A 16,918-nucleotide genomic window follows, 5' to 3' on the forward strand; every position below is an offset into this window, starting at 1 on the left:
GGCGGAGCCCGGGATGGGGCGAGGGGGGGGCGGAGCCCGGGATGGGGCGAGGGGGGCGGAGCCCGGGGATGGGGCGAGGGGGGCGGAGCCCGGGGATGGGGCGAGGGGGGCGGAGCCCGGGGATGGGGCGAGGGGGGCGGAGCCCGGGGAGGGGCGAGGGGGGCGGAGCCCGGGAGGGGCGAGGGGTCGACGGGGAAAGAGCCCGTGACAGGAGCGGGGGCGACAGAGCTAACATACAAGAGGAGATACAGTTGGATATTCCAATATTGTCCCAGTTTTTGGGGTGGGTCTTGGGGAATTGAAATTTGTGGCTAATTTGTACAAAAGAGACAGTCAGACAGACAGAGTGTGAGATGAATAATGGGCAACGGACACATCCCACGACGCTCGGGTGTCGGTCCGTACACTGACGCGCTGCAGCCCCAGGAACAAAATAAATGTTTCTATTCATATCGCGCCTTTCATGACCTCAAGACGTCCCAAATCACCCTAATCAAGTGATTTTGAAATGCAGTCACTGTTGTAATGGGAATGCGGCAAGCATTTTATGCACAGCAAGATCCCACAAACAGCAACAAGACAATGACCAGATCATGTTTTTAGGTTGGTTGAGGGATAAATATTGGCCAGGACACCAGACAGAACTCTCCCGCTCTTCTTTAAAATAGTGGCCGTGGGATCTTTCACATCCACCCAAGAGGGCAGACGGGCCTCGGTTTAACATCTCATCCAAAAGTCTGGGAGTGTCAGTCTAGACTGTGTGTTCTGCCCTGCAGTGGAGCTTGAAGCCATAACCCTGCGACTGAGGGGCTACAATTGCACTCAGCACCCCGAGGTTAGGAAGGGAAGAATGGGACTCACCCCCCTGCTCCCCAGCGATGTTTGCTGGAACGTGCAGTGCTGTGTGGGGACAGGATCGGGGCGACACCGATACCCCCTCCATGGTTGACTATGCAGCATCACAGCCGAAGAGAGGCACGTTGATGGGCTACTGGAAGATGACAGACGCCCATGGCACCCATTCCACCTCCCTCTTCAGGAGATATAGGGCAAACAGAAGAGTGCAAGAGCGGGCACAGGGTGCATCGAAATACAGGATCCATCACTGCTCTTAACAGGAGTGCACGAGGTACCGCAACGCCCTCTAGTGGGCTAGCAAACCAATGCAATTCTGGTACAATAAAAACCTCAACACAAGCTGAAAGATCGATCAACTTTCCAATGCTTTCTGTAAACCTGTAGTGTTCCTCACCGAGTCCAAGTCTCATTCCCCAATCCTGGGATTCCCACCGTGTGTATATATGTGTGTAAGTACATATGTACACACACTCACACATGTAGTCTCGGCCCATCAGTCTTTCTCAACTCTTTCTATGATTATTGCCTGCTTTGCTTCCCCATTTCTATTTCCTTTCTCATTCACTCAGAGAATGAAAGAGCAAATGAGGGAGAGAATAAGGAACAGCAACGAGGGAGCGAACGAGGAGGAGAGAGATTGCGAGCAAGCAGAGCGAGAGAGAGAAAGTGAACGAGAGTTTGACAGCATGAGAGTCAGACAGAGAGTGGTGTCCTGACCAATATTTCTTACTCACCCAACATCAGAAACAGATTATGCTGTCATTTATTTCATGGCGCTTTGGGTCATTGAGGATGTGTAAGTTCCCAACCTCAGGAACCCCATATTACAGTAACAGCCATTAATCAACCAAGTCCCCACATCCCTCAACCCCAACGCACCTTCTCCCCAATCCCTCGACCCCACCTTCTCCTCACATCCCTCGACCCCACCTTCTCCTCACATCCCTCAACCCCACCTTCTCCCCACATCCCTCAACCCACCTTCTCCCCACATCCCTCAACCCCACCTTCTCCCCACATCCCTCAACCCACCTTCTCCCCACATCCCTCAACCCACCTTCTCCCCACATCCCTCAACCCACCTTCTCCCCACATCCCTCAACCCACCTTCTCCCCACATCCCTCGACCCCACCTTCTCCCCAACATCCCTCGACCCCACCTTCTCCTCACATCCCTCAACCCCACCTTCTCCCCACATCCCTCGACCCCACCTTCTCCCCACATCCCTCGACCCCTTCTCCTCACATCCCTCGACCCCACCTTCTCCCCAATCCCTCGACCCCACCTTCTCCCCCACATCCCTCGACCCCACCTTCTCCCCACATCCCTCAACCCACCTTCTCCCCACATCCCTCAACCCACCTTCTCCCCACATCCCTCAACCCACCTTCTCCCCACATCACTCGACCCCACCTTCTCCCCAACATCCCTCGACCCCACCTTCTCCTCACATCCCTCAACCCCACCTTCTCCCCACATCCCTCGACCCCACCTTCTCCCCACATCCCTCGACCCCTTCTCCTCACATCCCTCGACCCCACCTTCTCCCCAATCCCTCGACCCCACCTTCTCCCCCACATCCCTCGACCCCACCTTCTCCCCACACCCCTCGACCCCACCTTCTCCCCCACACCCCTCGACCCCACCTTCTCCCCCACATCCCTCGACCCCACCTTCTCCCCAATCCCTCGACCCCACCTTCTCCCCACATCCCTCAACCCCACCTTCTCCTCACATCCCTCGACCCCACCTTCTCCTCACATCCCTCGACCCCACCTTCTCCCCACATCCCTCGACCCCACCTTCTCCCCAATCCCTCGACCCCACCTTCTCCCCACATCCCTCAACCCCACCTTCTCCTCACATCCCTCAACCCCACCTTCTCCCCAATCCCTCGACCCCACCTTCTCCCCCACATCCCTCGACCCCTCCTTCTCCCCACATCCCTCGACCCCACCTTCTCCCCACATCCCTCGACCCCACCTTCTCCCCCACACCCCTCGACCCCACCTTCTCCCCCACACCCCTCGACCCCACCTTCTCCCCCACATCCCTCGACCCCACCTTCTCCCCAATCCCTCGACCCCACCTTCTCCCCACATCCCTCAACCCCACCTTCTCCTCACATCCCTCGACCCCACCTTCTCCTCACATCCCTCGACCCCACCTTCTCCTCACATCCCTCGACCCCACCTTCTCCCCACATCCCTCGACCCCACCTTCTCCCCAATCCCTCGACCCCACCTTCTCCCCACATCCCTCGACCCCACCTTCTCCTCACATCCCTCGACCCCACCTTCGCCTCACATCCCTCAACCCCACCTTCTCCCCACATCCCTCGACCCCACCTTCTCCTCACATCCCTCGACCCCACCTTCTCCCCACATCCCTCGACCTTCTCCTCACATCCCTCGACCCCACCTTCTCCCCACATCCCTCGACCCCACCTTCTCCCCACATCCCTCGACCCCACCTTCTCCCCACATCCCTCGACCCCACCTTCTCACATCCCTCGACCCCACCTTCTCCCCACATCCCTCGACCCCACCTTCTCCTCACATCCCTCGACCCCACCTTCTCCTCACATCCCTCGACCCCACCTTCTCCCCACATCCCTCGACCCCACCTTCTCCTCACATCCCTCGACCCCTTCTCCTCACATCCCTCGACCCCACCTTCTCCCCACATCCCTCGACCCCACCTTCTCCCCACATCCCTCGACCCCACCTTCTTCTCACATCCCTCGACCCCACCTTCTCCTCACATCCCTCGACCCCACCTTCTCCCCACATCCCTCGACCTTCTCCTCACATCCCTCGACCCCACCTTCTCCCCACATCCCTCGACCCCACCTTCTCCCCACATCCCTCGACCCCACCTTCTCCCCACATCCCTCGACCCCACCTTCTCCCCACATCCCTCGACCCCACCTTCTCCTCACATCCCTCGACCCCACCTTCTCCTCACATCCCTCGACCCCACCTTCTCCCCACATCCCTCGACCCCACCTTCTCCCCACATCCCTCGACCCCACCTTCTCCTCACATCCCTCGACCCCTTCTCCTCACATCCCTCGACCCCACCTTCTCCCCACATCCCTCGACCCCACCTTCTCCCCACATCCCTCGACCCCACCTTCTCCTCACATCCCTCGACCCCTTCTCCTCACATCCCTCGACCCCACCTTCTCCCCACATCCCTCGACCCCACCTTCTCCCCACATCCCTCGACCCCACCTTCTCCCCACATCCCTCGACCCCACCTTCTCCCCACATCCCTCGACCCCACCTTCTCCCCACATCCCTCGACCCCACCTTCTCCCCACATCCCTCGACCCCACCTTCTCCCCACATCCCTCGACCCCACCTTCTCCCCACATCCCTCGACCCCACCTTCTCCCCACATCCCTCGACCCCACCTTCTCCTCACATCCCTCGACCCCACCTTCTCCTCACATCCCTCGACCCCACCTTCTCCTCACATCCCTCGACCCCACCTTCTCCCCACATCCCTCGACCCCACCTTCTCCTCACATCCCTCGACCCCACCTTCTCCTCACATCCCTCGACCCCACCTTCTCCTCACATCCCTCGACCCCACCTTCTCCCCACATCCCTCGACCCCACCTTCTCCCCAATCCCTCGACCCCACCTTCTCCCCACATCCCTCGACCCCACCTTCTCCCCACATCCCTCGACCCCACCTTCTCCCCACATCCCTCGACCCCACCTTCTCCCCACATCCCTCGACCCCACCTTCTCCTCACATCCCTCGACCCCACCTTCTCCTCACATCCCTCGACCCCACCTTCTCCCCACATCCCTCGACCCCACCTTCTCCTCACATCCCTCGACCCCACCTTCTCCTCACATCCCTCGACCCCACCTTCTCCCCACATCCCTCGACCCCACCTTCTCCTCACATCCCTCGACCCCACCTTCTCCTCACATCCCTCGACCCCACCTTCTCCTCACATCCCTCGACCCCACCTTCTCCTCACATCCCACGACCCCACCTTCTCCTCACATCCCTCGACCCCACCTTCTCCTCACATCCCTCGACCCCACCTTCTCCCCACATCCCTCGACCCCACCTCCCCACGTCCCTCGACCCCACCTTCTCCTCACATCCCTCGACCCCACCTTCTCCCCACATCCCTCGACCCCACCTTCTCCCCACATCCCTCGACCCCACCTTCTCCTCACATCCCTCGACCCCACCTTCTCCCCAATCCCTCGACCCCACCTTCTCCCCACATCCCTCGACCCCACCTTCTCCTCACATCCCTCGACCCCACCTTCTCCCCACATCCCTCGACCCCACCTTCTCCCCAATCCCTCGACCCCACCTTCTCCCCACATCCCTCGACCCCTTCTCCTCACATCCCTCGACCCCACCTTCTCCCCACATCCCTCGACCCCACCTTCTCCCCAATCCCTCGACCCCACCTTCTCCCCACATCCCTCGACCCCTTCTCCTCACATCCCTCGACCCCACATCCCTCGACCCCACCTTCTCCCCACATCCAAAGGGAAATGCATCCAGCTGCAGCTACTTGTAGACCGCATTGTGGCACTCGAGCTGCGGGATGAATGAATTTTGGAGCATGCGCGATGCTGAGAGGTTCGTGGATAGCACGTTTAGCGAGTTGTTCACGCCTCAGGGTAGGGCAGCACAGGGGGTGACCATCAAGCGGAGCAACAAAGGCAGGCAGGTAGTGCAGGGAACCCCTGCGGACATCCCCCTTTCAAACAAGTATACCGCTTTGGATACTGTTGAGGGGGATGACTCACCAGGGGAAGGCAGCAGCAGCCAACTTCCTGGCACTGGGGGTGCTCCTGCTGCCCAGGAAGGGGGGGAAAAGAGTGGGAGAGCAATAGTGGTAGGGGATTCTATAGTAAGGGGAACAGATAGGCGTTTCTGTGGCCGTAGACGTGAATCCAGGATGGTTTGTTGCCTCCCTGGTGCCAGGGTCAAGGATGTCACTGAGCGGCTGCAGGCCATTCTGGAGGGGGAGGGTGAACAGCCAATGGTCGTGGTCCACATTGGTACCAACGACATAGGTAAAAAGAGGGATGAGGTCCTGCAGCAAGAATTTAGGGAGCTAGGTGAAGGATTAAGGAGCAGGACCTCAAGGGTTGTAATCTCTGGATTACTCCCGGTGCCATGTGCTAGTAAGTATAGGAATAGGAAGATAGAACAGATGAATGCGTGGCTAAAGGGATGGTGCAGGAGGGAGGGCTTTAGTTTCCTGGATCACTGGGTCTGCTTCTGGAAAAGGTGGGACTTGTACAAGTCGGACGGTTTACACCTGAACCAGAGGGGAACCAATATCCATGCGGGGAGGTTTGCTAGCACTGCTGGGGGGGGTTTAAACTAACTTGGCAGGGGGATGGGGTACAGAGTGGAGCTATAGTAGGGGGTGATTTGCAGCCAAATACAGAGGGAAAAACAAGTCAGCTGGGAAGGCAGAGCAAATATGTGAAGGCAAAAGAGAATATGGCAGGGCTGCAAGGCATTTATTTTAATGCAAGGAGTCTTGCAAATAAGGTGGATGAACTGAAGTTGTTGTTGAACACATGGGAGTACGATATTGTTGCTATCACGGAGACATGGTTGAGGGAGGGTCAGGACTGGCAGCTCAATATTCCGGGGTATAGAATCTTCAGGCGAGACAGAGGGGGGTGTAAAAGGGGAGGGGGTGTTGCAATATTAATTAAGGAGTCAATTACTGCTGTAAGGAGGGATGATATATTAGCGGGTTCCTCTAATGAGGCCATATGGGTAGAACTTAAAAACAAAAAGGGAGCAAGCACTTTGCTGGGAGTGTACTATAGGCCCCCAAACAGTCAGGGGGAGATAGAGGAACAGATATGTAGGCAAATCTCAGAAAAGTGCGAAAATAATAGGGTAATAATAGTGGGTGATTTCAACTTCCCCAATATAAATTGGGATAGTCAGAGTGTGAAAGGCTTAGAGGGTGCAGAATTCTTAAAGTGCATCCAGGAGAGCTTTTTGAGCCAACATGTAGAAAGTCCTACAAGAGGGGGTGGGACTGGACCTAATTCTAGGGAATGTAGCCGAGCAAGTGGTGGAAGTGTCAGTAGGAGAGCATTTTGGCGACAGTGACCATAATTCGGTGAGATTTAAGGTGGTCATGGAAAAGGACAAAGACGGCCCGGAAATAAGGGTTCTAAATTGGGGGAAGGCCGATTTTAATATGATAAGGCAGGATCTGGCCAAAGTGGACTGGGAGCAGCTACTTATAGGAAAATCCACATCAAAACAGTGGGAGACTTTCAGAAGGGAAATAGAGAGAGTACAACGCCAACATGTTCCTGTAAAGGTCAAGGGTGGGACCAACAAGCAAAGGGAACCTTGGATGACAAGGGATATACAAAAATGCATTAGGAATAAAAGGGGGGCTTTTGGCAGTTACAAAAGACTAAAGACGGAAGAAGCCCTAGAGGAGTATAAAAAGTGCAGGGGCGTACTTAAAAAAGAAATTAGGAGGGCGAGGAGGGGCCATGAAATAACACTGGCGAGCAAAATAAAGGAAAATCCTAAGATGTTTTATAAGTATATTAAGGGCAAGAGGATAACCAGGGAAAGGGTAGGGCCCATTAGGGACCAAAGTGGCAATCTGTGTGTAGAGCCAGATGAGGTAGGCGGGGTTTTAAATGAATTTTTTGCATCTGTGTTCACTATGGAGAAAGACGATGCAGACATAGAAATCGAGCAAGGGGACTGTGACATACTTGAACATATTAGCATCGAGAGGGAGGAGGTGCTAGCAGTTTTAGCAGGCCAAAAAGTGGATAAATCCCCAGGCCCGGACGAGATGTATCCCAGGCTGCTGTGGGAGGCAAAGGAGGAGATTGCAGGGGCTCTGACACAAATTTTCAGAACCTCTCTGGCCACAGGGGATGTACCAGAGGACTGGAGAACAGCTAATGTAGTACCATTAGTCAAGAAGGGTAGCAGGGATAAACCAGGGAATTACAGGCCAGTGAGCCTAACATCTGTGGTAGGGAAATTATTGGAAAAAATTCTGAGGGACAAAATTAGTCTACACTTGGAGAGGCAAGGATTAATCGGGGATAGTCAGCATGGCTTTGTCAAGGGTAAATCATGTCTGACAAATCTGATTGAATTTTTCGAGGGGGTGACTAGGGGGGTGGATGAGGGAAATGCTGTGGATGTGGTTTACATGGACTTCAGTAAAGCTTTTGACAAAGTCCCGCATAGGAGACTGGTCAAGAAGGTAAGAGCCCATGGGATCCAGGGTGCCTTGGCGCGTTGGATCCTAAACTGGCTGAGTGGCAGGAGGCAGAGGGTGATGGTCGAAGGTTGCTTTTGTGACTGGAAGCCTGTGTCCAGTGGGGTACCTCAGGGATCGGTGCTGGGTCCCTTGTTGTTTGTGATCTACATAAATGATTTGGATGAGAATGTAAAAGGTATGATCAGTAAGTTCGCAAGCGACACGAAAATTGGTGGGGTGGTAAATTGCGAGGAGGAAAGCCTCAGGCTACAGGACGATATAAACGGGTTGGTCAGATGGGCGGAAAAGTGGCAAATGGAATTTAACCCTGAAAAGTGCGAGGTGATGCATTTTGGACGGACAAATAAGGCAAGGGAATACATAATGTGTGGTAGGACCCTAGGAAGTACCGAGGGTAAGAGGGACCTTGGTGTACATGTACATAGATCCCTGAAGGCAGCGGAACAGGTAGATAAGGTGGTTAAAAAGGCATATGGGATACTTGCCTTCATTAGCCGAGGCATAGAATATAAGAGCAGGGAGGTTATGATGGAGCTGTACAAAACGCTGGTGAGGCCACAGCTGGAGTACTGTGTGCAGTTCTGGTCGCCTCACTATAGGAAGGATGTGATTGCTTTGGAGAAGGTGCAGAGAAGATTCACCAGGATGTTACCTGGGATGGAGCGCCTCAGCTATGAAGAAAGACTAAACAGGCTGGGGTTGTTTTCCTTGGAGCAAAGAAGGCTGAGGGGGGACCTGATTGAGGTGTACAAAATGATGAGGGGCATAGATAGGGTAGATAAAGAGGAACTTTTCCCCTTAGTAGGGGGGTCAATAACAAGGGGGCATAGATTCAGGGTAAGGGGCAGGAGATTTAGAGGGGATTTGAGGAGGAACTTCTTCACCCAGAGGGTGGTTGGAATGTGGAACTCAATGCAGGAACCCTCACAACATTCAAGAAGCATTTGGATGAGCACTTGAAATGCCATTGCATACAAGGCTATGGACCAAATGCTGGAAAATGGGATTAGACTGGACAGGGATGGATGGGCGGCGCAGACACGATGGGCCGAAGGGCCTCTTTCTGTGCTGTAAAACTCTATGACTCTATGACCCCACCTTCTCCCCACATCCCTCAACCCCACCTTCTCCCCACATCCCTCGACCCCTTCTCCTCACATCCCTCGACCCCACCTTCTCCTCACATCCCTCGACCCCACCTTCTCCCCAATCCTTCGACCCCACCTTCTCCCCCACATCCCTCGACCCCTTCGCCTCACATCCCTCGACCCCACCTTCTCCGCACATCCCTCGACCCCACTTTCTCCCCACATCCCTCGATCCCACTTTCTCCCCACATCCCTCGACCCCACCTTCTCCCCACATCCCTCGACCCCACCTTCTCCCCACATCCCTCGACCCCACCTTCTCCCCACATCCCTCGACCCCACCTTCTCCCCACATCCCAACCCCACCTTCTCCCCACATCCCTCGACCCCACTTTCTCCCCACATCCCTCGACCCCACCTTCTCCCCACATCCCTCGACCCCACCTTCTCCCCACATCCCTCGACCCCACCTTCTCCCCACATCCCTCGACCCCACCTTCTCCCCACATCCCTCGACCCCACCTTCTCCCCACATCCCTCGACCCCACCTTCTCCCCACATCCCTCGACCCCACCTTCTCCCCACATCCCTCGACCCCACCTTCTCCCCACATCCCTCGACCCCACCTTCTCCCCACATCCCTCGACCCCACCTTCTCCCCACATCCCTCGACCCCACCTTCTCCCCAATCCCTCGACCCCACCTTCTCCCCAATCCCTCGACCCCACCTTCTCCCCACATCCCTCAACCCCACCTTCTCCCCACATCCCCCAACCCACCATCCACCTTCTCACCATATTTCTCAACCCACCTATCCACCTTCTCCCCATATCCCTCAATCCTGGTAACATTGACCTCCACTCACCTCGACTTAGCCCGTCTGGGCCCCGTAATATTCGACATTCTTCTATCTGTCCGAATGGTGAAAACATGACACGGACATCGTTCTCATTGCACTTTTTGGAAATCATCCCCACAAACAGCTTTCTGTCTTCCACAGCTGCAATCAAACTAGGGAATTATTTCAGCGACAGAGACTTAGGTAGACATATACACACACACACAAACTGCCGGACCGAGGCCCAGTGCCACTGCCGGACCGAGGCCCAGTGCCACTGCCGGACCGAGGCCCAGTGCCACTGCCGGACCGAGGCCCAGTGCCACTCCCGGACCGAGGCCCAGTGCCACTCCCGGACCGAGGCCCAGTGCCACTCCCGGACCGAGGCCCAGTGCCACTCCCGGACCGAGGCCCAGTGCCACTCCCGGACCGAGGCCCAGTGCCACTCCCGGACCGAGGCCCAGTGCCACTCCCGGACCGAGGCCCAGTGCCACTCCCGGACCGAGGCCCAGTGCCACTCCCGGACCGAGGCCCAGTGCCACTCCCGGACCGAGGCCCAGTGCCACTCCCGGACCGAGGCCCAGTGCCACTCCCGGACCGAGGCCCAGTGCCACTCCCGGACCGAGGCCCAGTGCCACTCCCGGACCGAGGCCCAGTGCCACTCCCGGACCGAGGCCCAGTGCCACTCCCGGACCGAGGCCCAGTGCCACTCCCGGACCGAGGCCCAGTGCCACTCCCGGACCGAGGCCCAGTGCCACTCCTGGACCGAGGCCCAGTGCCACTCCTGGACCGAGGCCCAGTGCCACTCCTGGACCGAGGCCCAGTGCCACTGCCGGACCGAGGCCCAGTGCCACTGCCGGACCGAGGCCCAGTGCCACTGCCGGACCGAGGCCCAGTGCCACTCCTAGACCGAGGCCCAGTGCCACTGCCAGACCCAGGCCGTGTCACTCCCAGACCCAGGCCGTGTCACTCCTAGACCGAGGTGCAGTTTCCCGTGCTACGCACTCGTAATGCCTGCACTCTCTTGCGAGGTAAGGCATGACCTCCTGTTTTCTGGGTGCATGGACTGACTCACCATTGTTCTTCTCACTGTCAGCTGGTTTCATCTGTATAGGATGGTGCATCTGGGGAAAGAGAGGCAATGGATCAATCACCACACCGTGATGGCAGGAAGTTGATCCTGGTGGTTCATTCCGGCCCAGTACCAGCACATTGTACATCACTATTACAAATAATGTTTCCCATCCTTGCACCCAGGAACATGGCAACTCGGGGGGGTGGCATTGCTCATGGACAAAAACAACTTTTCTCCCTCAAACAATTACTCTGCTCATTCACCACTGAATAATGCTTCCATCTACCCCTCTGACTCTTCCCTTCCCTCCCGTCTCCTCCTCCTCACTTTCTCTATGTCTCCCATTCTTTCTCCACACCTCCTGTACGCTTCCTCCCTCTCTCTAGTCTCCTGATCTCTATGCTTCACACACTTTCTCTCGCCCCCTCGCCTCTTTTCACCATTGTGTGCACCATTCACTCCTTTAGCTCTCACATCCCAGTGGCCTAAAGCTAGGCTCCGGGCCTTTGCGTATGAAGGAGACAGGAGACTGGGCTTGTGCCAAGAGCAGGGAGGGACCTCCTCTGTGAACCAAATGATCGGCCAATTACTGCTCCAACAATTGTGACCAGGACATGCACAGAGGGGCCTGCGAGTGTGAGGTGGCCAGGGACTGGGTGGGCCACTGAGGCCTAGAGTGAACCCTGGCTGGGACCCGAGGTTGAGGAGGCCTGGTTGGGAGAGGCTGGGATCCGAGGTTGAAGAGGCCTGACTGGGACCCGAGGTTGAAGAGGCCTGGCTAGGAGAGGCTGGGGCCTGAGGTTGAAGAGGCCTGGCTGGGAGAGGCTGGGGCTCGAGGTTGAGGAGGCCTGAGGTTGAAGAGGCCTGACTGGGAGAGGCTGAGTGTTGTGTATGTACCTTTAAGAGAATAACTGGTCTCAGACTGCAGTACCGGCAGTGACCACCCCTGTATAAAAGGCGCTAGTGAGCCTCTGTTTTTTTAGTTTCACTATTGACTTACATCAGTAAAGACTTATTTTGTTCCACTCCTGCTGTCCGTGTCTCAATCATTCACGGACGTAATACTGGCGACGAGCAGATACGAACCTACCTACAGTCTGCACCACCTCCTGGGATCCATTCCTACAGCGAAGTGAGCAGAGGTCGAGGCCAGAAAGAAAAGAAAGTAAGAGGCAGTAGAAACGGGCGTCGACCGTGGGCATCCGCCCCTGTGTTGCAGAGTTGAAGATTGCTGGAGAAGCTGTCGGATGCGTGGCCTGGTTCCTGTCGACGGTGCTTCAGCTAATCGGGCTGGTGGCAGGTAGTGCACTGATCCTTCCTGGGCTGCGGCGGTCGCGAACTCGAGCGGGTGGTTTGCAACGGGGCCGAGCAGCGTTGTCGGGAAGGAGAGAGAGAGAGGGTGGAGCACACAGGGCGCGGCCGGTGCTACGAAGCCGGGCTGCGTATAGACCCGCGAAGAGGGAGGCAAGAGTCCCACAGGGTTGTTCCACGACGGGAAAATAATTTTAAATATATTAAACGCGCAAGAAACCGCGGAAAGCAGCGCTAACAACAGTGGGGAAGAAGGCAAAGCGCGGGAGGCACCATCTTAATCAGCGGGGAAGAAGGCAAAGCGCGGGAGGCGCCATTTTAGATTTGCAAGATGCCGAAGACTGGCTGTATCACTGCTTTTGACAATACAATAGAGGACTGGACCACGTATGTGGAAAGAGTCGAGGTATATTTCGAGGCAAACGAAATAGCGGAGGAGAAAAAGGCATCAATATTGCTAAACTTAATGGGCGCTAGAACGTACGGCCTATTGCGGGACCTGATTACTCCAGCCAAACCGAAGGCGAAGAGTTTTAACAAAATTGTTGCTGTCCTACAGGAACACCTAAACCCTGCACCACTGCTGATAGCAGAAAGATTTAAATTCCACAGGAGAACTCGGCACAAAGATGAGAGCAATGCTGAGTATCTTACGGAACTACGCAAGCTATCAAAGCACTGCCAGTTCGGAGCAGGACTGGCAGATACCCTATGGGACAAATTTGTCTGTGGACTCCTGAGTGAAGGAACCCAGAAGAGGTTACGGCACCCACGAAATGACACGGGGATTTGCAAAATGTTATCGCTGCGGCAGAACTAACCATGACCAGAAGGACTGCTGGTCCAAAGACAAAATATGCAGGCAATGCGGGAAGATGGGACACATTGCACGAGTTTGCAGGTCTGGGAAGAAGACCAGCAACAACAAAAAGGCTACTAAGGAACCGTACAAGAAAGTACAAAAGATGACGGACAGTAGTTCCGAAGACCAGATGAGCGATAATGAATCCGGGAACAGGAGACTAAGCTGTCTCAAACTTCACAATGTAATCGCAAAAGAGGATCACCGAACCATTTGGGTCACCCTCACGATAGCAGGGTCCCAAGTTAAAATGGAATTGGATACAGGATCAGCGCTAACCGTCATGAATCAACGAGACTACGAGCGGCTATTTTCACACATACCCTTGAGAGAGACATCCATTGTCTTGACGACGTATATGGGGCAAAAAGTATACCCCAGAGGAAAAATAAGGGGCAACGGCAAGAAAATACGGAAATTGTATCTCTACATACTGCCAAATGGTGGAACACCGTTATTGGGTCGGGAATGGATCAGGAAGATAAACTAAGATTGGCACTCCATTCATGCAATGACGGTGGACGGTAAAAAAGATGAAGACGTCACTCCTGGACGATTGTCAACAATCTTAGCTAACGCCAAAGAGGTATTTCAACAAGAACTGGGCACGCTTAAAGGCGTAACCGCCTCGATAAAAATAGAAGAGAATGCAGTTCCCAAGTTTTTCAAAGCAAGACCGGTACCATATGCAATTCGCCCAGCCGTCGAGGCAGAGCTGGAGAATCTGGAGAAGGCGGGCGTGTTGTCTAAGGTCGACTGGAGCGAGTGGGCGACACCCATCATTCCTGTCATGGAGAAAACGTTAAGCAATAAGTCCGGGGAGCCAAGGAAGATTCGCATCTGTGGGGATTTCAAGGTGACGGTGAACCCAGTCCTTCACACAGTATAATATCCTCTTCCAAGGATAGAAGATATCTTCGCCTCACTGTCTGGAGGGTGTCGTTTTACAAAAATTGACCTAGCACAAGCATATTTGCAGATGGAGGTTGAAGAGTCCTCTAGGAAGTATCTCACGATAAACACTCACAAAGGTCTTTACCAGTATCATCGATTGGTATTTGGAGTAGCATCGGCTCCGGCGATATGGCAAAGAGCGATGGAACAAGTCCTGCAAGGGATTCCGGGGACTCAGTGTTACTTGGACGACATCCTTGTAACAGGTGAAGATGACAGTGAACACCTTAACAACCTAGAACAGGTGCTCACTAGACTACGGGAACATGGGCTGCGAGCCAACCGCCCCAAGTGCGAATTTTTTAAGAAACAGATATCGTATTGTGGCCACGTGATTGATGAAGAGGGGTTACATAAGTCCCCTAACAAAATTGAAGCGGTTGTTAAGGCCCCAGCGCCTGAAAATGTGTCGCAACTGAGGTCATTCCTCGGATTGGTGAATTACTATCATAAGTTTTTGCCGAATTTGTCGACAATTCTGCACCCACTGAACGCCCTGCTACGAACGGGGGTAGCATGGAAATGGCGCGATACATAGATACATAGAAGATAGGAGCAGGAGTAGGCCATTCGGCCCTTCGTGCCTGCTCCGCCATTTAATGAGATCATGGCTGATCCTTTAATTCAGTATCCCGTCCCCGCCTTCTCTCCGTAACCCTTAACCCCTTTTGCCCGTAGAAATATATCTAATTCCCTCTTAAATATATTTAATGAGCTGGCGTACACTGCCCTCTGTGGCAATGAGTTCCACAGGTTCACCACTCTCTGAGTGAAGAAATTCCCCCTCATCTCTGCCCTAAATGGTTTAGCCCTTATCCTTAAATTATGTCCTCTAGTTCTGTTTTCACCCGCCAAGGGAAACATTCCTTCTGCATCCAGTCTGTCTAGACCTGTCAGAATTTTATACACTTCTATGAGGTCCCCTCTCAATCTTCTAAACTCCAGTGTGTACATCCCTAAACTACATAGTCTCTCCTCATAGGTCATTCCCGCCATTCCTGGTATCAGCCTGGTGAATCGCCGCTGCACCCCCTCCATGGCAAGAACATCCTTCCTCAGATGAGGCGACCAAAACTGTACACAGTACTCGAGGTGTGGTCTCACCAGTGCCCTGTACAGCTGCAGCAAGGTATCCCTGTTCCTGTATTCTAACCCTTTTGCTATGAAGGCCAGCATACCGTTTGCCTTCTTGACCGCCTGTTGCACCTGCATGCTCGCCTTCAGTGACTGGTGTACAAGAACACCCAGGTCTCTCTGTACTTCCCCCTCTCCCAATCTATTGCCATTTAAATAATAATTTGCCCTCCCGTTCCTGCACCCAAGGTGGATAACTTCGCACTTGTCCACATTATAGTGCATCTGCCATTTATCCGCCCAATCGCCCAGTCTGTCCAAATCGCTCTGGAGCTTCCTGGTCTCTTCCTCTGAGCCCACCCCACCTCCTAGTTTAGTGTCGTCTGCAAATTTGGAAATGCTGCATCCGACTCCCTGATCCAGGTCATTAATGTAAATTGTGAACAGCTGGGGGCCCAGGACAGATCCCTGTGGTACCCCACTTGTTACTGCCTGCCATTCAGAAAATGAGCCGTTTATTCCAACTCTCTGTTTTCTATCTGACAGCCAGTTCCCTATCCACGCCAAAACTTTCCCCTTTATCCCATGAGCCTCAATTTTCCATGCTAATCTTTTATGTGGGACCTTATCGAAGGCCTTTTGGAAGTCCAGGTACACCACATCTACTGGCTCTCCCCCATCTATTCTACCAGTTACTCCCTCAAAAAATTCCAATAGATTAGTCAAGCACGATTTACCCTTTGTAAATCCATGTTGACTCTGTCCTATCCTGTCCCCATTTGCTAAGTGCTCCGCTATTTCATCCTTAATGATGGACTCCAGCATTTTGCCCACAACTGATGTAAGGCTTACAGGTCTGTAATTACCTGCTTTTTCCCTACCCCCCTTTTTGAATAGTGGGGTAACGTTAGCTACCCTCCAATCCATCGGCACTGTTCCCGAGTCTAATGAATTCTGAAAAATCATCCTTAGTGCATCCGCTATCTCTAGGGCCACCTCCTTCAGTACCCTAGGATGCATGTTATCAGGCCCTGGGGATTTGTCCACCTTCAATCCCTTTAGCTTCCTTAACACCATATTCTTAGAGATATTGATTTGCGTCAGTTCCTCCTTTGCCAATGTCCCTATTTTTCCCGATATCCCAGGGAGGTTTTTTGTGTCTTCCTTCGTAAAGACTGACCCAAAGTATGCATTTAGTTGATCTGCCATTTCCTTATTTCCCATTATATATTCCCCCGTATCTGACTGCAATGGACCAACTTTGGTTTTCACCAGTCTTTTCCTTTTGATATATTTATAAAAGCTTTTGGAGTTAGTTTTTATATTTTCCGCCAGCTTGTTTTCGTAAGCTATTTTGCCCCTCTTGATCATGCCCTTTGCCCTCCTTTGCTCTATCTTAAACTGTTCCCAATCTTCCGCTCTGGCGCTTTTTTTGGCTATTTTATACGCCCTATCTTTGGATTTTATGCTGTCTCTAATTTCCCCTGTTATCCACGGTTGAGTCACCTTTTTAGATTTCCTTTTATGCCAGATTGGTATAAACAATTTTTGCAATTTTGTCATTCTATCTTTAAA

At 53.9% G+C, this 16,918-nt stretch overlaps 1 protein-coding gene across 1 annotated transcript in view; it reads right to left on the minus strand.

Moving 5' to 3' along the window:
• The window catches only part of LOC147106498 (CUGBP Elav-like family member 1), a 102,260-nt gene that overhangs the window by 25,034 nt on the left and 60,308 nt on the right, over positions 1-16,918 (minus strand). Inside the window, exons 4-6 of the mRNA XM_086008459.1 lie at positions 11,143-11,191; positions 10,036-10,229; positions 238-289 (exon numbers count right to left, since the gene is read on the minus strand). Coding sequence (XP_085864585.1) covers positions 238-289; positions 10,036-10,229; positions 11,143-11,191 — 295 coding nt within the window. The remainder of the gene's footprint in view (positions 1-237; positions 290-10,035; positions 10,230-11,142; positions 11,192-16,918) is intronic.

This window comes from Somniosus microcephalus, chromosome 15, assembly GCF_052327205.1.
Source record: "Somniosus microcephalus isolate GS21.2 chromosome 15, FLI_Smic_1.0, whole genome shotgun sequence".
NCBI lineage: Eukaryota > Metazoa > Chordata > Chondrichthyes > Squaliformes > Somniosidae > Somniosus > Somniosus microcephalus.